Source organism: Anoplophora glabripennis, unplaced genomic scaffold (genome assembly GCF_000390285.2).
Source record: "Anoplophora glabripennis isolate ALB-LARVAE unplaced genomic scaffold, Agla_2.0 scaffold388, whole genome shotgun sequence".
Classification (NCBI taxonomy): Eukaryota; Metazoa; Arthropoda; class Insecta; order Coleoptera; family Cerambycidae; genus Anoplophora; species Anoplophora glabripennis.
In genome coordinates, this window is record NW_019417171.1 from 392,535 (window position 1) to 414,659 (window position 22,125).

At 32.6% G+C, this 22,125-nt stretch overlaps 1 protein-coding gene across 1 annotated transcript; it reads right to left on the reverse strand.

The window, feature by feature from the left end:
* Positions 1 to 6,760: 6,760 nt before the first annotated feature.
* On the reverse strand, positions 6,761 to 22,125 carry LOC108907145 (cilia- and flagella-associated protein 53-like). Its single transcript, XM_018710690.1, has 8 exons — positions 22,018 to 22,125; positions 21,113 to 21,345; positions 20,694 to 20,870; positions 20,325 to 20,487; positions 20,039 to 20,219; positions 19,571 to 19,926; positions 18,225 to 18,437; positions 6,761 to 6,934 (listed from the first exon to the last, which is right to left on the reverse strand). The coding sequence occupies exons 1-8, from the start codon at positions 22,123 to 22,125 to the stop codon at positions 6,761 to 6,763; spliced, it is 1,605 nt and encodes a 534-aa protein (XP_018566206.1).

Genomic DNA, 22,125 nt, shown 5'->3' on the forward strand with positions numbered 1-22,125 from the left:
ATAGCTTCTGCGACATGGAGCAATTGTGACTGGCGTTGACCTATTCATTATTTTGCAAAACAGTCTTCGTCAATTTTCTTATGCAACTCTCTGAAAACAAGAACGAAATGTAAACAGATAATTAAACTATGACTTCCTACGAATATGACACAAATAAGGTACTTAAAATTTACCATATGGCAGGCGACCGTGTAGGATTCATTAAAAAAATTGGATATCAGTTTTGCAGATTTAATGTGATTTTGGTTTATGTAACTACGTTACGTCATAAACAGTAAGTAAAAAAAAATAAGGATCATAATGAAAACAAACATGAGCTAGTAGGTAATCTTTTAGGTACTTTTTTATTTACAGGTATTGACCTAATTAAAATAAATTCAAGAATGTTCCTAAAAGTCCTATTAAATGAAGTCAGATGATATTTCTTCAAAAAAATATGGTATATTCTTGTTACTGTAATTTGAAATCCAAATCTATCAATCAGTTGCCTATATGGTGTACCTCTTTCAGGATAAGCATTATCTATCTTAAAACATAAATATTTGAGAAATTTTCTTTGCGATTTTTCAAGTAACTCTTTATGGCATAAATAGAATGGATTCCAAACAGCAGAGCAGTATTCTAGTTTATTTCTAACGTACGAAAAATACAAACGCGATATTATTAAACGATTTACAGTTGCGAAGTATAAAACCGTAAGGCTTCATTGCATCATCGACCTTGGACACGATATGACATGAAAAAGATAATTCCTGATCGAAGATCACTCCCAAGTCTTTAATTTTAGTCAAACGATTAATTTTGATGTTATTAATTAAGTAACTATAACAATAAGGTGATTACTTCTTTGTAAAGCTAATAATATTGCATTTCTTAGCATTTAGATATAAATCATTCAAATTACACCAGGCTTCAATTTTGGCTATCTCTCCCTGAAGAACAACACAGTCATTTAAGGAGGTAATGTTTGAAACATTTTTTAATTCATCAGCATACATTAGTTTCCGACAGTTCAGACTAGTTGTAAGGTCATTAACAAATAAAAGAAATAACAGAGGGCCCAAATTTGAACCTTGAGGTACTCCCAACTTCGCCAAATATTTGACAGAACCGTAACCATTATAAAAAACATATTGTTGTCTTTCGGATAAATATGACTGTAACAGTAAGACCGAATCAGAATTGAAACCAAAGCTGTAAAGTTTTTGCAAAAGAAACGGACAAAACAAAAACAAACACACAACACACAAAACACAAACTTGTGTCGAACAAAACAGAACTGTAACTTTTCGTAAACTTTTTGAAGACTGGCGTGTTTTGCGACAGTTGGAGTTTTGTTTTTCGGGTCCCGCTCGAAAGCGGTCACATCACATGGTTTCGACGTGTTTTGAAACTCAAGTCTGTTTAATGGAAACGGTCGTGTTGTGTTTCCTATTTCAGTGATCCAACCCAATATCTTTGTTGGCGTTTTCTTCTTCTCAAAAACAATATTCTAATCATTAATAAATTATAGCTATTAAAAAATATATATTTGTACGGCTAAGGTGTTTACTTGGCTAGTATACAAATTAACTAACCAAGTAAACACTAAAACCGTACATATATACACTTACTTTTTTTCGAAGGACTTCTGTATAAACCAGCCATAACTAATAATAAAAAAATCTTCTCTAAACATGTTGGTTGGTTATTGGAAAAATGTGTTCTGACTTCCTCGCGAGAACCAGTGGAAAAGGAACATAAAACTCGAACAAAATGTAGCCTGCTTGATGGAAACAAGAGTTTTGAGTTTGTTTCAGTTTTGTTTTTGTTTTTCAGGTTCTAGAAAACACAAACACGACATAAACTCAACTGTACGTTTAGTGGAAAACAGCTATAACAAAACCAAGGAAGGCACTAGAAAAAGTAATACTAAAAAAAATGTGGAAATAGTAAGATCTTTCCGTCGTGGCTGTTTATACATGTTGGTAATTGCATTAATGTATCATTTTATTACGTATCATTTTTAATTTAGATAACACAGGCACACAAAATAAAAAAGTGGTATGTTTGTTTGCATGTTTTCGGACACGCTAAAAACGAATCTGAAGTCAGCACCCACCATTTTCGAGAAAATGCTTTCCAATCCCTAAAAACATTTTTTATTGGGAATAAGATTGACAACTGTAACGTCGTGGGAACAGCTGGTCCTTTACTGAATTCCATAACCTACCCCCACACTTCGGACCCGCTGAACACGAACGTGAAGTCAATTTAACACTACTACCCACCATTTTCAATACAATACATACTCAGTTCATATGAAAAGGTGTTTCACTAAAAGTGTTCGGTGGTTTATTTATAGTCAACGCTTTCGCTTGTAGATAACTCTTTTCGAAAGATTTATGTAGGTTTTTTTTCTTTGCAGGAAAAATGACCTTGGATGGGACAGGATTCAGCGTATCGCTGAATCTAGGGAGAGAACGTGGGTAAAGACCCACGTTCTCTCCCTAGATTCAGACGCCTTGTAGAGGCAAGCCTCTTTCCCCTTATCCTGGACCACTGACGAGGTTCGTGAGGCCTCGCCCTGTCCTGACTGGAGCCCTCCGGCTGAGGCCGTTTCTTCTGGCTCTCTTCTTTCTTCGGCAGCTTGTCTGTGTATGAACGATCCAGCTGCTAGATTTATTAAATCCAGAAAAGGACTAAGTACAAATAAAAGAGCTAGTGGCCAATGATACTAACTGTCTGAGATCTACAAGAAGCCAAAAAATGTCAGAAAGCGTTCTGTAATGCAGATACTAAAACATAATTCTAAAAACTTAAAATTTCTTCCTCACAGGGCACAGGGCGGCACTAGTCAAACTACAGCTTCACTACAGGTCGCATGCTGTAATTTTTTTCGGCCTCTTTGTAGGTCCCGTTAATTATTTGATTTTTTGCATAAGACTCAGTAATCTAAGATATTTTTCAGTATTATTGATTACTTAAGGAGGTTTATCGGGCACGGGGGTACGTCTAAAAGTCTAACGAGAGTTTCTGTACATGCGCTAGTGACTAAAGTAGTAAGCCTTTAGATTTGGTAACGTTGCACTTGGCTGGCTTTGGATGCCTAAGCTTGAAATATACATCATAATGTCACACCTGCGAATTTCAAATAATACGCTACGTCGAGAACCGCGGTGTTGCCGCTATCACTCATATGGACGTTAAGTTAATCAACAACAGCAGTTTGAAGGAGAATTATTATAAATTATGTATCTTACAAGTACCTAATCGATTTCTACGAGCTACGGTTCCTTAGATATCGCTTTCCTATTTATACAAGTTGCTGTAAAAACTTTGTCAATTGCTACGCATTCTAAGTGGAAAGACCAAAAAAAATCTGCATTCTCATAAGACTCTGTACTAAATCGTGAAAAATTGTTTTATTAATATCTTGTCTCTTAGGTATCCAAACTAGTCATAATTTGTTTTGAGGATTTTCTTCATATTAATTTTTTTATGAATATTTGTTCGTCAATTCCAAATCAGATAAACCTCCTTAAATAATATAAATCACATAAATAGGAGATAATCTAGATACTTCTTAAGCCATTTATTCCCTACTATGAATTATTTGCTAGAATTCTAAGTGAAACATGATATTTAGAAAGTTTTACAGTTTAAAATGTAAATATAAACTTCGCTATATTTTAAATCGACTAGGAAACAGTTAGATCTACAAAATTATATTTTTTAGATCTACTGTTTCGTATAGACTTAGAAAAGAAATTTGATGTTAAAGAAGCAAAATATTTCCTCTTCTCGCTACCGAAATACGTACTTGGTAATTTTTTTTTAAATATTTTTAAGATTAAAGCAATGATTTACCTTCATACTGTTAAAGAATTAAATACACTGAAGGTGCATGATCAAAAGATGGTTCATGAAAAGACTTATGACTTCGCAACTGGTCGACTTTCCCACAATATAAATTTAGGTTTCAATTTGCAACATTAGTAGGCATATAAATTGGATAAGTAGAATACATGGTTGTGAACGGCATAAATTTCAATACAATACAAAACTAAAAGACGTTGTATGATTTGTTAATCGAGATGATGCAATTTTACGTGAAGATCTACTTATTGTTTTATTTTGGCCATTAATTTGCTCGAAAATGGGGATCTGGGAATTCCCACCATTTCGGATCTCAGCAATTTTTTTTGCTTATTTAAATGTTGCGCTAACTGGTAATTAAAAATTAGTTAAACTATACACATAAGGTGGGTATTATATAAAATAATGAAAAAGTACGTACAGTAAATGTTTTGCATAATCCCCGAGGAAACGGAATTATTCAAGCAACATTCTACCCCCTTTATTTTTCCTTCCTTCGCATTTAGAAAAAAATTGCATAAGCCGAAGTGGCAGAAAATTTTCTTGTGATTTCAAAACTGTCTTGGACAAACAGTTGAATGTTACCTTCCGGAGAAAAATATTTATTAAAGTGGTGTATTTCTTTAAAAATAACTTACTGCACATATGTGGATAGAATGCATCCTCAGGATTACAATGATACAAATAATAGGGAAGATATGGTCAAAAGAACATGCAAACAATACTCTTTTCATCAATATGTAAAGGTATGCAGGGTATTGTCAAAAATATAAATTTTGCTGATATTTCTTACACTTTGGTCATTGACTAATGACAACTATATAAATCTATTAATAAACAAGCAGCAATGTGGAACCTCATAAAAAATAAAAATGACCGCAGTTCACCTGCAAGCGATTCATTAAACGCTAATGACTTTAATACTTATTTTTTCAATATTGTAGAGCGTCTTTTGAGTGAGCTCCCGCTTCCCAACAAGTTACCTTCCGAGTTTTTGACTGCCCCGAGGTCACAAAGGACTTTTAAATTCAGGGAGTTGTCTTTTAATGAAGGAAGGACTAATTTAAACAACTTAAAAGTAAAAAAAGCAAAGATGCTTACGGTTTGAATGTTCCAATCTTGGAAACTCTTAAAAACATAATTTTTCCACTATTTAAACTAATTAATCAATGTATTAGCTCCAACGTATTTCCTACAGCTTTCAAGTTATCCAAGGTTATTCTTGTTTTTAAGAAAGGTGAGAAGATGAGGTATCTAACTACCGACCAATATCTCTTGTTCCCGTTCTGGCAAAGGTTTTCGAACTGCCTTAAAAATGCAAATTGCAGAGTATTTTGAAAACAATAATTTATTCCATTCTAGTCAATACGGTTTTAGGTACAAAAGGTCAACAACTTTAGCTATTAACCAATTGCCTACAATTATTTTAAACAATTTCGAATCAAACAATGTTGTCAGTGGAAATTTTTTCGATTTGACTAAGGCATTTGACTGTGTGTCCCACAGAATTCTCTTAAATAAACTAAAATTTTACAATTTTGATGACAATAGCGTGTCTCTTATTGAGTGTTATCTATCGAACAGAACTCAGTGTGTTTTTTATAATTCTTGTTCTTCACACCCAACAAAAATAGTTCATGGAGTTCCCCAAGGCTCAGTATTGGGCCCTATTCTATTTCTTATCTATATCAATGATTTCCCAAATTGTGATATAACTACTGATTTTATTTTATTTACCGATGATACTACCGCTTTAAAGTCAAATAATAACTTAATTAAACACACAGAGGATTCAGTAGATACGCTGCCGCTGATAAAGGACTGGTTTATTGCTAATAGATTGAACATAAATGTTGACAATTTCAATTCAATAACAATTTCAATTTTTGCTTTTTACACTTCGCCATATCAATACTTGTGATAATTCAAATAGCATTAAATTTCTTGGAGTTCACCTTGACACTAAATTGAGTTGGGAAAAACATGGCAATGATTTATCCGCACGTTTATCTAAGAATATTTTCTTACTGCGTAATTTGGATCGTGTAGTATCTAAGCCTTTACTCATATCTGCACATTATGGTACTTTTCATGCCACCATGACTTATGCAATTTTGAACTGGGATCATTCGTCTCACAGTGATAAAATGTTTGGTTTACAACGTAAATGTATTAGAATTATGGCTGGAATAAAATACAGAGATGATTGTCGGGAGCACTTCAAACTGTTAAATATTCTTACCATGCCGTCAGTTTACATATTTGAATGTCTCATTTATATAAAAAAATAATCAGAATAGATTTGTTCGACAAGAAAATTTTCATTTTCATCATACACGAGAGTGACATAATATTAGGCCTAAATCCAGAGATGGCACAAATTATTTTTGCATTAAATTCTTTAATAGACTTCCATCTGAGATTCGATCACTAAATTCAGACTGTTTTAAGGCCAGAATTAGAAAATATCTTAAGAGAAAAGCATTTTACAATTTTGATGAGTTCCTTGCTGACCAGTTTTTAGATATATAGTGTATGTTCGTAATATTCACTTTTTTATGCTGTTTACGTTATATTTATCTGAATGTGTTTTTTTAGCTTTAGTGTAGTATCGCTTATATGTTGTATATTTCGTGTTTTTGTTTCTTTGACTTGTGTAAACATTTTAATGTATAGACACCAATAAATGATTTGATTTGATTTGATTACCACTTTTTTTTAAGTAGGAAAATAAAAATGATACGGGGGGTAAACTAACCCTGCACAATAGACACCATTAGTTGCCACAGAACTTATCTTTGTTTTTTTGAATACACACAAAAATTATTCTAAATGAAGAAAATATAGTCAAGGATCTAATAGAGTAAATAAAAAAAAATTATTTTAAATATATGTGTTTTTATTAATTAAAAATTGGAGGACAGTGACAGTCGTATCTTTCAAGCACCTTCCGGAAGGGATGTTTACCACCTACATCAAATATTCCTTTGACTGCCTTTTCTGCAAACTTCTTGTATTTTTCCTCTTCTTCCTTGCCTTTTTGAAGTTGACGTTCCAGCTCCTCTCGCTCTTTTTGCTGTAATTGAATTATAATATTTTATAGTTGTATTTAACATACTTTAAATATAATGTTTAATCACAATACATAATTAATTACAAGTATTATATTATTGACTATAAAGTTGTCATAGACCTAATATGTTGGTATAGAAGATGTCTAGAAATTAATACACTATATTTTAACTGCAGTTTCCTTCGACAAGAGTTAATTTAGATCAAGACTTTCCCTGTTCTTTGCGGTCTTTGTGTTTTAGACAAATGTAAGTATAGGGGGTCAATTTACCATAGTACATACAATTAATTGTGCTTTCGTATAAAGTTATGGGTCTTGTATGGAAATTGTGGTATTATTTTTCCAATTAAAGATATAGGGACGTTTTAGAGGTAGCAGGAGGTTGAACATAGGCTTAATTTTTACGTTAAAAATATTTCATTTACCATATGTCTTTTGCTGGTAGAGATTTTAAGAAAATACATTTGTTGTACACATATAATACTGCATATCACTAAAATTTACCAATTCTAATTTAATTAAACTATGGGTATAGCCCAGTCGGTGGAGGCCACAGAAACAAGTAACTAGCAATATGGCTGATTTTTTTTACTTTATTTAGTTCCTTGTGGGTCGCTGCTCTAACAGAATCCGGTGATATATGCTATTTTATTTGGGACACTAAAAAATAGTGTATAGTACTCCAGTAACAACAAAGGAAAATTGTATGCATAGAGCAAGACAAGCATTTGAGCATCTATCACCGGATTCTATTAGAGCAGCGACCCACATGGATCTAATCCGTAAGTGTGAAAAATGTTTAGAAGACATTTTGAACATTTATTATAATAAATTTGACAATTAAAAACCTGTGACAGTTGTCATGTTGATTGTTACTTACCTGTCACGGCCAACCAAAAATGTGCGAAACAAATGGAAACATTTTAAGAAATGTTTATTCGTAAATAAAATGAAAACCACTGGGTTTAGGTATAGGGAAACTTTAACAAAGTTACACTTAATTTTAGTGCAGAATGCGAATACGTTAAAAAAATAGGGGTTTCCATTTAAAAATTTCGAGTTTTCCACATTTTGTGAATTTTATATTCGATAATTTTTTTTTGACCACTTTGTATAAAAACTGGAAAATTTTCATGTCAAATTCGATAATTTTGGTCTTCCTCTACAAAATGTCCAATTTGCACAAAAAATAAACCTATTCGTTAACCTACTTAGCAAATGTCGTAAGTCCACTTTTCATGCAGACAGAGATTTTGGTGGACTTTTTCTGCCCTTGAATCGAATGTAGTGGTTATTCGACATATGCGTTTTGATGTTTTCGCGCGCTGTTTTCTACTAAAGTAAAATCTGACTTCTCAGCATGGTTCAAGCACTGCCAGCTAGATGCCACCAGAAGAAGTGAACTTACGATATTTGCTAAGTAGGTTAACGCTATGTGTCCGGGAAAACTAAATTTTGCTGAGTCTGCATCTGTCAATTTTTGCTTAAAAATCAAAATATCTCGGAAACGGTCAATCCTAAGTATGGAGTGTGCTATATGTTTCAACTTGAAAATATATGCTCTTTCCAAAAATGCAATAATATACAGGGGGTTCCATTTAAAATAAGAAAGTTAGTGTTAACTTCCGGTATAACCGGAAGTACGATGACCTTGAAAATATTTTAGCTTGGTAGGCCCCACGGTCCTTATCACACCATCACAATTTCAAAAAAATCCTTCTAGCGGTTTCCCAGATATCCATCGATGGAGTTCGTGGTGGGACACCCTGTATAGGTAAAGAAGGAGGGTCATTAAGTGCGAGTGTCGACCCAATTAGAAAAGTAAAAAAAAAGTGCATGGTTTTTATAAATTGGGACCAGACAAACAAAACCCCATCCGGGAGGGGGGGGGGGTATTGGGGGGAATAACCGACCCACATTCTACTCCTATGACAGGTAATAATGGTAAATATCTTTCATTTTGAATCAAACGGATCTTCCCATATCCATCTCCATAATTTTAATTATATCCAATTATTGTGACAGGCATGCATGCCAGAAAATTCAAATTGAAGCTCAGATAAACACTAGGGCTTGGATAGGCTAACTGAATAACGGACTGGTAGAGTGCAATTAAACCAGGAAAATGAACCTCTGACAGACAAACTATATCTGAACCTGGAACAGGAAAACCCTAATTGAGGCTGAGACATGAAATCTATATCTCAAATAGGAGTTCAGGCTGCCAAGGCCAGGCTGAAGCACCGAAAGCAAACTCAAACTGAAGTTCAATCAGGAAAACCCAAGCTAAAGGGACAGGGAAGCACAAGCTGAAGGTCAGACATGAAAGCTCAAACTCTAACAGAAGCTCTAGCTTGTAGAACAAAGCTGAAGCTCCGTCAGGCAAACGCAAACTGAGGCTGGGACAGGGAAACTTTTGGCCACAATCCACTGAATAATTCTAGTAAAAATGTAGAGATCATGTGGCTTAACATTTAGAACGTAGACGTCACCATCTTGGCAATACTGCCCATAAAATTTTCACATTTTCGTCTTATTTTGCCTCAATTACATTTTTTTAAATGGTTGTAATATTCATTAAAACATAAGCGCAATGCCACATCATCAAAGTGCCTTGTTTGAAAAATAGGTGGAAAAGGTGTAATAATTCTCTTCCAGATAGCAATACAATATTTAATTTTAACAAATTTAAATTATATTGTGGACAACTGATTTTATCAGCCGAAAGTGTCTCTATAAAACTGATTCATATATTCTTATAACTAATTTGTTCTCTTTTTTCTTTTTCAGTGGGTTTCTATTGTTACATAAATTATTTTGAATTAACATGTTCTCGTTTGCTTAAGGTTGAGTTTGAGCAATTTTAGCCGTGATTTTTTCTCCTTTTTAGGTAGAATACGAGTAAAACATTTCTAGCGAGTTCAGCTTCTGTAACTTCTTCTACGCTGTTTTTCACTTTTCAGGCAACTGTAAGGTATTCGTACAACATATCAGTCAGATGAACAAATTAATTCTAAATTTTTAAAATGGTGAATATTAATTTAAAGTTCTGGAAAGTAAACTCGCTCGGATCGCTTTCCGTGAGGCCACTGCTTTAGACCACCGTAATAGAGTCCTTTCGACACATCAGTTTCACTTTCAACTACAGATACAGCAGTTCCAATTGCACATTATCGCAGAAAAAAATCAACCGTGTCGTTAGTTCTGGCAGGACGTGCTCTTTGAATGCAATAATCCTTTCACTACTTGAATAGCGCCTGCGGGGTAAGAAAAAATTGTAGCTGATAATAGAGGCGCGCTCACCTTTGCATCCCGGTTATGGGGTCAAATTAATTGAATAACGTAAAATATTGTTACGCCACTAACTGATTTATCGGTTCAAAATGTGTATGTAAGCTGTGCGTTTCTCAATTTCAGTGGCTATTACAGCTCCATATTTGGAATATTAATGTATACTTGTAAACTGTTATATTTTCAAGACTGGAGCGTTTATGTAACAATGTCGCATAATTTTTAATTGTTTCTAGAGAATGTCAATAATAAAAGTCGTAATTCTAAACCAGTTTTCATCTCTTTCCCATCAAATTTCATTACTAGATTCTACTTTCAAAAATTAAAAAATGGTGTAATAAACATAGACCTGGAACTATAGCGGTTTCTTTTCAATACCTCTGAAATTTGTAGGAATAAATAAACAGAAATGTGCCAATTATTCAAACCCAACCGCAGTTATGCCAAAAAACTCTAATAGTTGTCTGTCAGCAGTTTTGACCCTTATATTTTTACAAGCCTAGGAAGACGTACAAAAAAAGTTATGTTAAACATGTTTTGTTAGCTTATTTAGCTGAAAAATAAAATACGTAGGAGGCTGATTTTCAGGCGTTTCTCATGGAAAATGGTGGTTTTCCTGCATTATTAACACGTTTTCTAAAAGTATGAACCTCACTGCGAGAAAAAATTGTGAAACTTGAAGTTTTGACACGTGACTGAAAAATATCTACCGATTTTCACCATTTTTTTCACTTATTTTGAATAAATAGCACCCTTAATTTATGACATCATCCCAATTGTTGGTTCATGTTCTTTGTAATTTCGTAAAGAAACGTGCTTTCAATTTTCATAACGATCGGTTCATAACTTTTTGAGTTAGAGTTCCCGTGAATAAAAACAATTAGTACGTCATTGAAGCTTTTCACCTCCGAATTCTTTGAAACTGAACCGATCGACTTGAAATTTGACAGATAGTTAGAGTAGTAGAGAGAGTCAATGAACATTAGTGATACAGCGCCGATTGACGCTTCCACCCTGTTGAGGGTTGACATTTTTTTTCAAAAATAACTCTTGAAATCGATAGAGAATCAAATTTTGAGCAAAACATATTCGAAGAATTTTTTCGAGGAATCAGTAGTTTTTTAGTTATTCACGATTGAAAACTTTTGAGTGAAAAAAAACACTTTTTCAAAGAATTTTTCGCGAATAACTCAAAAACTTCGCATTTTATTAAAGAAAGTGTAATGAACAAAAATTTAGCTTATAAATAAACAATAAGAAAATCGTCTTTTAAAAAATGTACGTCCCATACAAAGCGAAATATGGTTAGTGGAAGGGGACTTGTTTTGGGGGGAATACTCGAATCGATGTATTCAACGTCAAATAACGGAAAAAGGATTAATTTTACATGTATAATGCTCCAGGAGTTTTTTGTAGTACTCAAAAAGACCTTCAAAAAGAGAACTTATAAAAGTTAATTAGAGCAAAATTGAAGGAGTTATCGTCAAAAACAGATGGGTTGCTCATATTTTTTAAGGAAAAATTAGCAGTAAACGCTATACCATTTCCATCAGAATTAAAATTAATCGTAGACCCTTTACAATTAGTTTTGTTTTAGTGTTTTTCATACGATCCTGAAGTTAGACCGGTTTAGAATGCGTATTTTTTTAATAATGTACGGTAAAAGTTGAAAACGTATTTTTCATTATTCAAAAAAAATTGCCTTATTTATATAATAACTCTGAAACTATGAAAGATACGTAAAAAATGATAGACAACAAAAATGTAGCTTTTTTTCAACAAATATTTTGCTTTTTTTTTTCCTATAGCATAAAAAATAAAGGAGATATCGCCGCTTGAAGTATCCATTTTAGTGAAAAAACGACCTGTCTCGAGCCCTTCGATCCTTTCCCTTTAAAAAACGAAGGACTTAAAAGGTTTTATATGCAAACGATCTTACAGCTCTTGAAATTATCTTTAAAATGCTTTTTTGTAGGATACTATAGCTTCAAAATTAACCGAGTTATGGTAAAAAAACCAATGACATTTTTTCGGAGCAAAATAGGCTTTCTCATTTTTATATATTATATATTATATTATACAAATAAAATAAGTAAAAAAATTTAGTGTGATTATTTATATGCAGCGTAGCAATTTTTTTTATGATTGATTATATTTAAAAATCGATTATAATAAAAATATTTTACATTAATATTGGTAAAAGGGTAGTTTATAAGAGTTGAAAATGGCAAAAGTAAAATATTCTTTCATAAACAATATAAGGGAATTTTTATTTTAAATTATTGCACAATTATAGCATTCCATGATTTAAAACGTAATTTTGTATCATTTTCTTAGCACAGGGGTGATTTATATGGGTTGAAAAGTGTTATGAGATACAAATTCTTTCATAAGCAATCAGGGAATTTTTATTTTAAATAATTGCACCTTTAAAGCATTCCAATCCAAGCTTTTAAAAAGTAATTTTTTATCATTTTTGTCAATACAGGGGTGGTTTTTAGGGGTTTATTAGCTATAAGGTAACTTTTATTTTAAATAAATGCACGATTTAATAATTTAAAATTTTTGCAAAGTAATTTTTTATCATTATTTTTTGTATAGGGGCAGTTTTTAAGGGTCGAAAAACTCATATATATCATAAAACATGTTCGAGAACATGGAACATTATTTAATCTTTATGCTTGAACAAGATTTTTATCAATAAAATGCTTAAAACTTAATTCTTTCAATTATTTTCACTTAGGAGTAGTTTTTACCCCTAAAAAACAAAAAGCGTCAATCGGGCTTATGTCACTTTTGAACTTGAGCCTAAGATGAGCCTTATTCTAAATTTTCATGCAAATCCATGCAGTTTCAAAGAATTCGGAGGTTACAGCTGATTTTCAGCTTCAATTACTGTACTAAATGTCGTTTCGAGAAAAATGCGTTTGAAGATTCTGGAAAACTAAAAAGGACCCCGCACAAACCTTATGGATTTCAGGTTACGGTGGATTTGTCAACATTTCTAATATTTTGTACTTGATATCCTCCTGATCAAAAGTGTCTGTGGGCATAAAGCCCAAAAATGGACAGATTTTGAGATACCGAGGAGCAAAGTCCCTTACAATGAAACATTTGTTGGCACCGCACGGTAATTAGATATATACGATTATGGATCTAATAGATACTTAAGTGCAATATTTTCATGTACATTTGGCCCAATTGAGTCCGATAAAATCTATCTACCATAATATATATATATATATATATAGGATGTCCCATTTTAAATTACACACCTGAATAGCTCGTCACTAATCCGAAAATAAGTAACCCTTACGAAAGTTGTTGGGCTTGGAGGAGGACACCAGCAATTACCTTCAATTTGACCTTGATATTGACCTTCAAGGTCATTTGAGGGTCAAATCTAATTTTTTAAATAAGAACCTCTATTTTTGACCCCGAATTTGGAAATAGTGCAAAATTTTACGTTTAGATAGGTAGGTACTTAAGGCTCTTCTCTGGAATTAGCTTTAAAGGTTATTTCAAGGACAAAATATTTTAAATTACGTACCTGAATATCTCGCCAGGGGAGCCAGCAATCCGAAAATAACGCTTACAGAATTTGTTGGGTTCGGAGGAGGACATCGGACGGTGTCCTTCAATTTGACCTTGACGAAGAAGAAGAGCCTTAAGTACCTATCTAAACGTTAACGAACGTATCTATTAAAACGTCAACAAGCCATAAATATGTACGTAAAATTTGCGCTGTTTCTGAATCCGAGGTCAAAAATAAAGGTTTCTATTAAAAATATGAGATTTAACCTTCAAATGGCCTTGAAGGTTAATGTCAAAGTCAAATTGAATGTTACCATCGGATATCCCCCTTTGAGCCCTTGTTGGGTTTCATAAGGGTTATTTTCGGACTGGTGGCTTCCCTGACGAGATATTAAGATGCGTAATTTAAAGATTATGGAAGTTAATTGGGTCAAATATTCATGAAAATATTGCACTATGATCCAAAATCGTACATCTAATTACCGTGCGGTCCCAAAAATGTTTGATTTTAGGAGACTTTGCACTTCGGTATTTCAAAAACTAACCATTTTTGGACTTTGTGGTCATTGACATTTTTTATCAGGAGGATATTAAGTAGGTACAAAATATCAAAAATCCAGACAAATCCATCGGGACCTGAAATCCATAAGGTTTGTGTGGAGTCCTTTGAGAAAGTTACCAATAATATAGAGTGCTTTCCGATCAATTAACGATTCCAGCACCATACAGGTATAACAGTTCTTCTTCCTCTCCATAGACAACTTTCTGAGCTTGCATCTGTTCTTTTCTTGCTTAATAAGCGACTACACTACCTGAACAAGCGCTCCGCCCTACCTTGTGTGCGCGCGAGTGTTGACCCGATGGGCGCTCGGTTTTAGGTTCATAAAATCGGAACGGATAAGAATTTTGTTTTGAAAATTTGGCAGCGTATTTTTGAATAGTTATATTAACAATTTATACAATAAAAAAATCCGATTTTTTGAAACTCCTTATGTGGTTCCCCCTCTCAATTTAATGTGCTTAATACATCAAGTGTATGAGTCTATATTCATTGCTCAAAACAGTGTTAATAACATTGATATTAGTAAATTTCGAAAATACCTTTTCTATGAAAAAATTATGTGGCATACTCATATAAAACTAAGAAGTCCAGAACTTTTAATAAACAAGACGTAAATACATTTTTAACAGAAGTCTCGAATCATGATTATTGTTAAAGTTATTTTTGATAATTTTTAGTGGTTGCATTAAAAATTTCGACATTTTAGTTCTTTGTAAGTTCAACTTCTTCAATAGAAAATGTTCCTTGCAATAGCTACATATGCTATCTAAAATGACCCTATCCAACAGAATTTACTGCTGACTGTTACTGCAGGACTTCAGCCATATTACTTCCAGATGGAGGTGAAGGTTTGAAGCATCATAGAGGATAAAAATTTTCAACCGTGGCAAAAGGTATTCTCTTCAGAATAAAATAAACAAACAAAATAATATTCTTAATGTAGAAAACGAACAAAATAACCTGAAATTTCAAGAAACGAAGCCGATATTATTGACAACACAAACTATTATTGTCGAATTATAGGCGGCAGCACAACAAATTTTATATACGACACACTCAGAAAGTGTATTTACAGGGCTCTCATGTTTTTCAGGGCGTCGACCTCAGTGTATCCCTGAAACCTGCATGGTCGCCATGTAAAGTACCACTTTCTAATCTTGGCACGTAAATAACTATGTCAGTTATAGGAATTACAAACCATATAGTAACCCATAACAATTATTAAACATCTCGGTTTGCCCAAATTCGTGAAGTAATAATTTATCTTATCTGTTACATAAATAGTCACTATTTTATTTAAATAGGTATTACGTTCGTCTCTGTAGCTGTCAAATATTTCTGATAGTTGCTGCTATGGAAATAGAACTATTCACCTATTATTGTTACTGTTCAATTAATATCACTGAATATATTTTGAGAATCTTGTTTGAATTTTACTTAGCAGTAGTTATTTACTTATAGTCCACGGGCCCACGTACAAAGAAAAAAATGATTACCAGCAAGCTGTAACTTTGCGTGCAGCTTAAGTTTGACGAGTCTCCCAAGATTTGACTACGAGGAAAATTCAAGAGTGGTAATTTTTCCCGTGATTTTCAGGAAAACATGTCAATCTGGCATAAACATGGATTGTTATGACCAGCACTTTTTTTAAGTTTAAATGAAAGATATATTTTTTTAAACCCCCCAAAAAATTTGTCCGACAAAAATGTTGGTATTTTGAGTTTGTCCCCCACCCCAAATATGTCGATTTGGTGACATTATGGTTGGTGACAACCAGCAAGCTGATTTTTCTGGGAGGGTTTGGTAATAATAAGATTTGAAATGAAAGTATCTTATTGTCCGACAAAATTCTTGAGAAGTTTTTGCAGTCCGACGCACCGAAGATGTCGACTTAATGACAACATGGTTGGTTATAACCAGCTGTCGGACAAAAGCGTCATTATTTAAAAAAATGCAATATTAATCTGAGAATTTAATTGTCCGACAAATTATCTGTTTATTTTTGCTTGTCCGACAAAATTAAACTATAAAATTTTGCGGTTTCAATACTTACGCATGATGAAGAAAAATTTATATTAAAAAAAAATATGTTTAACTTTCTCAAATTTCAAAATAAATATGACTAATTTTATACAATTACAAAAAAATTGTATACAGGGTGGTCCCGAACTAATAGGTCAAAATTCATGGGTAGATTCTCGAAGCAAAAATATTGCGATTTAGCCGAACTTACCTTAGTCGAAAAGTTGATAGTTAAAGAGATACAGGGTGTTAAATGTAAAATATTATTTTAGTTTTATTTTCATTTATTCCTTAACAAATGCAAATATCCTCACAAAATTTTGAGGTTTGGAGTTCTTTAAGTAGAGGAATTGAAATGTGTTCACATTTTGGTTAAAGTTCATAGAGGGCGCTAGCTACAGTAGATTGAATGTGTTAAAAACGACATAACTTTTTTATACTTTAAGGTATCTCATCTTTGGTATCAAATTCTTATTTTCCAAGTTTTTTTTACACAAAAAAGCACACTTTATAAAACTAGCGGTCTCGCACCGTTTTCGAGATATTTGGCTTTGAAACTTCCAATGCTGTTGAATTAAATTACAATGAAGTACCTACCTATTATTAATTTAGCGGTGAAGTTTCTTAAGTTTGGACGAAAATCAAATAATTGACATATTCCACTTGTCTTATTGCTGTCATTTGTATGCTACTGTCCATTAAGTATTATTCGTACCTAAAATTACATCTTAATTTAAATTGTATGTACATAAATGTGAGATGGAATGCCGAGACTTCCGTTTTTGGGGTTACATGAAATCAGTTGTTTATGGAGAAACTATAAACACCTGTTAAGAACTTTGGCAGCAGGTTTTAAATGCTGCAAAGTCATTTCGCATTAAGGATTTATACTTTACAACAAGACAATCTTTTAATAAACGCGTTGATAAATGTATAATAATATTTTTAAAATTGGTTTAAAATTGGTTTAATTGGTTTTTCAAGAACAAAACTATGTGTAAACTGTTTGTCAAAACAAGATTGCAAATTTTAATTTAAAAAAACACAAGCAAAAATTTATGCATTCATTGTACAGTTACCATTTTTTATAAAATAGTTACAATAGTTTATAAAATAAAATGTACATATAAGTTTTTTGAACAAAGAAATCATTTTGATGGAGATTAATTAAATTAGTTAGACATAATTATTTATGAATTTCAATTTATGTTGCTCCTGTTAACAAGATAATTTTCTTATTTATTCTTCTTTATTTTTTCATTCAAGAATTATTTATTTTATAGCGGAATGAACATTAGGTACCATAAAAATAGTTATTCTTCCCATTTTTAAGGCAAATTTTCCAATCTTTTTGGTGGACAAGTATATTATTGTATTATACATTGCAATTATTAGAGAAAAAAATCAAAACCAGATTGCTGGTTATCACCAACCATGTTGTTGTTAAGTTGACATCTTCGGGGCGTCGGACTGCAAAAACTTCTCAAGAATTTTGTCGGATAATAAGATACTTTCATGTCAAATCTTATTACCAAACCCTCCCAGAAAAATCAGCTTGCTGGTTGTCGCCAACCATAATGTCACCAAATCGACATATTTGGGGTGGGGGACAAACTCAAAATACCAATATTTTTGTGGGACAAATTTTTCGGGGGGTTTAAAAAATATATATCTTTCATTTAAACTTAAAAAAAAAGTGCTGGTCATAACATTCCATGTTTATGCCAGATTGACATGTTTTCCTGAAAATCACGGGAAAACTTACAACTGTTGAATTTTCCTCATAGTCAAATCTTGGGAGACTCGTCAAACTTAAGCTGCACGCAAAGTTACAGCTTGCTGGTAATCATTTTTTTCTTTGTACGTGGGCCCGTGGACTATTACCCGCAGTAAATTGTTGTACTGGATTTGCTTCTGCAAATCGTCACGATACTGCTGAATGGCCAACTTTTCCAAGCGATCGCTCTCCTCCTGCAGACACTTATTTCTCTCGTAAGCGATTCGAATCATCTCGTTCTCTGCCTCTTTTTCCTTCAGCTGCTGTTCCGCTTCCTGCCGCTTGAGGGCTATTTGCTCCGCTCTTTCCTGCAGTACGCTCTGGAAATAAGAATATTTTAAATTATTGGTGGTCATATTCGTTTTGTGGATAAGAACGGTGCCAATAGAAGGAAGAACACAAGAGGTTCGAGATAAAACTACAGCGTCGACGACGAGATTATTACTTAAATTATGAACTTATAAATAGTTGAGAAGTAACTTTTTTTATATGTTACGTAAGAAATCATTTGTAGCTTATTTTGTCATAAAATTTAATATTCATAAACAAACTAATTTAAAATTGAATGGGCCATACAATTATTTTTATCATCTGTTAACATTATTTTTCTATAGATACTAGGTACTTATTTATTAACCATAAGCGTCTTTACAGTTCAACTATTATGTTGTTAACCGTTATTACTTTACACATTTTTTTTTTCATTTTTAGCTTGTCGGATCGATTATAGCAAATCTAGTCGGATCAATTTCATCATATACGCTCCTAAGTTGAATCTAATAATGCAAAATATAAAAAATCATTATTGGTTTTATAGAGGGTATCCTATAAGTACGTGTGCAATGGAAGACCACAAATTTCTGAACTCAAAGGAGGACGAAATTCATATAAATCCGAAATCAGTTGGTAAATGGCTAGACGGAAAGTTGCTGGGAAATAAGTATGTCAAGTTTTTGTTGTAACTAAATGTTTCTTTACATTATTGTTAAAAACTTAAGACTTCGGACAAATTTAAAGGAGATATTATTTGAGATAATATTTTAACTTATATTAATATGCAGGTTATTGTGCTTACCTATATGTGGAATTGTCTTGAGGAGAAAGGAAAAGTAATTACAATAGTACGTTCAGCATGTAATAGTTTATTTGTATTTATTTGAGTCAGTTTACTAGGTTCTGTACATTATACGTATGGAATGCCTTAATACTGCAGATTTACGTACATGCAGAATGAATCAAGTCCGCGTACTAGATAACGTTCACATACGGACGGAATTATTTAAGGGGTTTGTTTTGGAAATTGATTAAATTCTATAACCAATCTGTTGAAGTACAGACCTGCCAACGTTTCATTAAAAAACAATGATATTTACGCCTTTTAACAGAAAGTGCAATAATGTTTTTCTTAGTTTACAACTAATTCAAATACATTTTCATTTTCTCTTAAACTTACCTCGTGTAATTTACGTTTTGCTTCAATTACTTTGCATCTAGCTTCGTCCTGCTTCCTTTGAACTTGCTGCTGGTACTTATGCAACAATTCGTCCAACTCTTTCTCTTCTCTTTTCCTGGTATCAACGAGTTCTTTCAGATGCTTACGGTATAGCATGGTTTCCCTTTTTGCTTGAGTTGTGTAGTCTTTGATAGCCTCTCTTTCTTTCTTAAGTTCCAGCTGAGCCAGCGTGTTGAAGGCATCGTTTAGAGCGTTTTCCTCTTTCTTCCTTTGGTTCAATAATTCTTTTTGCTTTTCGATTTGCTCTCGAAGTTCTTGTGCTGTTTGGTCTCTTTTCCTTGCCTTCTCCATCTCAGCTACAATAGAGGAAGATGGTTGAAAGAGTAAAATAAAAATAATAGTTGAAGGAGATTTAAATATTGTTCAGGGTATCAGTGGGAAAATACACCTTCAGGATTTTTAACTAACCTTCGATTTTCTCCTTTTTGATTTGGTCATTTAGTTTGCACATTTCAATTCTGTCCTCCTCTTCAACTTTTGCAACTTCTTCCTTTAAAAGTTCCCTTCCTTTTATTTGCATGTTCCAAACTTGCATGAGCTCCTCTTGATGTTGCTTTTCCTTTATCGTTTCCTGCCGCTCCCTTTCGACCTATTTCCCAAACTGGTTTTATAGGTATGTTTAAAGTGAACAAACGAAATGTATGGAAACTAAGGCTTTTTTAAGTTAGTTGAACTGAAATTATTTTTACCTTACCTTCGCCTGTACTTCTCTCATCATTAAGTGGTGCCACATCCTATCCAGCTCTCTTTCGGCTTCTCTTCTGGCCTCGTTCTCTCTTATTTGTTGAAGTTGACTATTTTTAGCCTCCACTATATGCTTTTTCTCCAAATATGGCCTCAGCTCTTGTGAGCGGTTCCTAAAATAATAAGTTTTCTATAATAGTATGCCATTGAGAGTACAAGGTATACTCATTTAGGAAAATATAAGATGATAGTTATATAACATCTTGTGTATTCTTTTAAGAAAAAAAATAGAAATAGATAAGCTAAAATTTGCGTAATGCAATTATGTGTACTCATTTCAAGTTATAATTTATTTGTTAAATTTAAAGCAGTTCAGTACTTGTACTGCTCTATCCTCTTTTCTTGCACAATAGCCTGACGTTCAGCTTCTTTTTCAGTCCTTAGAGTTTCAGCGCGCCTCTTCATTTCCTCCATCCTTGTTTCGTTTCCTTTTTGAGCTCTGTCTACGGTCTCATAATAAAATTGCCTTTCTTCCTTACAAAGCAGGTCTCTTAATCTAAAAACATGTTCAGTTCCAGAGTGAAATATATTTCGTAATATTTCTCAATAAAATATTCATTTATTCAAATGAAATTTATAAGTTTAAATAATGCTGCAAAATGAACATTATGACAGTAAACTTCGTAAATTAAAATTATTTATATTAAACAGTGTTCTTTATCAACATTTTTCAAAAACTATGATTTGGCAGTCAGAACAAGGAACAAAACTGTACGTAAAAATAAGTATTTTGTATACCTTTCTCGTCTTCTTTCAACAGCATTTTCGTAGTCTTCGATCTTTTTCTCAACTTTCATTTGGATCAATCTTTTGAGGAAAGCCTTTTCAGCATTTATGTCGTTTCTAATTATATTTGCTTGACTGCTGTACATTTCTTTTATACCACTCAGTTTATTAGCGACAGCCTCTTTCTTTCTTTGATGGTAATGCAACATTTGAACGTCATAGTTGGTATTTGGTTCTCTTGCAATCTTAAACAAAGAAAATAATATACATAATAATAATAATAATAATAATAATAATAATAATAATAATAATAATAATTATTATTATTATTATTATTGTTGTTATTATTATTATGTTTATTTACCTTAGCAAAATAAGTACCTGTTCATAATCATTAATAGAAGAAAATTAAACACAAAAAGAGACCTCCAAAGGAAAACAAGCATGTAGGTTAAATTCTATGCAAGATATTATTCAACTATTTGAATTATTATCTACAAGACAAAATAATGACATTTTTAGTTGATACGAATTGTTAACTATTGATATTTTTTGTTTATTAGAATATTCATGCTCTCTCGTGGAATTGTCTATTTTTTAAGTTTAAAGAGTTTCTATGAATTAATTGTTTTATATTTATTTGGTACAATGGGAAATATTTATGAAACATATACTTATTAAAAAATTTTTAGTGAATTTATAACAAAGTGCTACGGTAGATAACATTCAACATTAACAGATGTAAGCTTACATTCAACGCTTGGATGTATTATGGGTTGCATTTTAAATAAAATTTGTACATAAACTGATAGGCTCATGGTAGATGTCTAATAATTCTACATCATTAATGTAATATTCAGATTTCAAATATTTCTGGAGCAGGAATAGGTTTAGAAATGTAGACAAATGTTACTTACATGTTGGTATTGTCCAGGAGTTGAACCAGGAAACTGAATATCTAGGCGTAGAGGACAATTTCTGGTTTTCCTGGAACACTTTGGAAGTTCTAGATCGTTTTCATTCAT

What these genes read in the sequence shown, in the direction of transcription:
- LOC108907145 (XM_018710690.1), bottom strand. Translation starts at nt 22,125, where the DNA reads ATGAATGAAAACGATCTAGAACTTCCAAAGTGTTCCAGGAAAACCAGA. An exon ending in AAGAGGATAGAGCAGTACAA is followed by an intron (nt 20,488 to 20,693) that starts GTACTGAACTGC and finishes TTATTATTTTAG; the next exon opens with GAACCGCTCACAAGAGCTGA. An exon ending in CAAAAAGGAGAAAATCGAAG is followed by an intron (nt 19,927 to 20,038) that starts GTTAGTTAAAAA and finishes CCTCTATTGTAG; the next exon opens with CTGAGATGGAGAAGGCAAGG.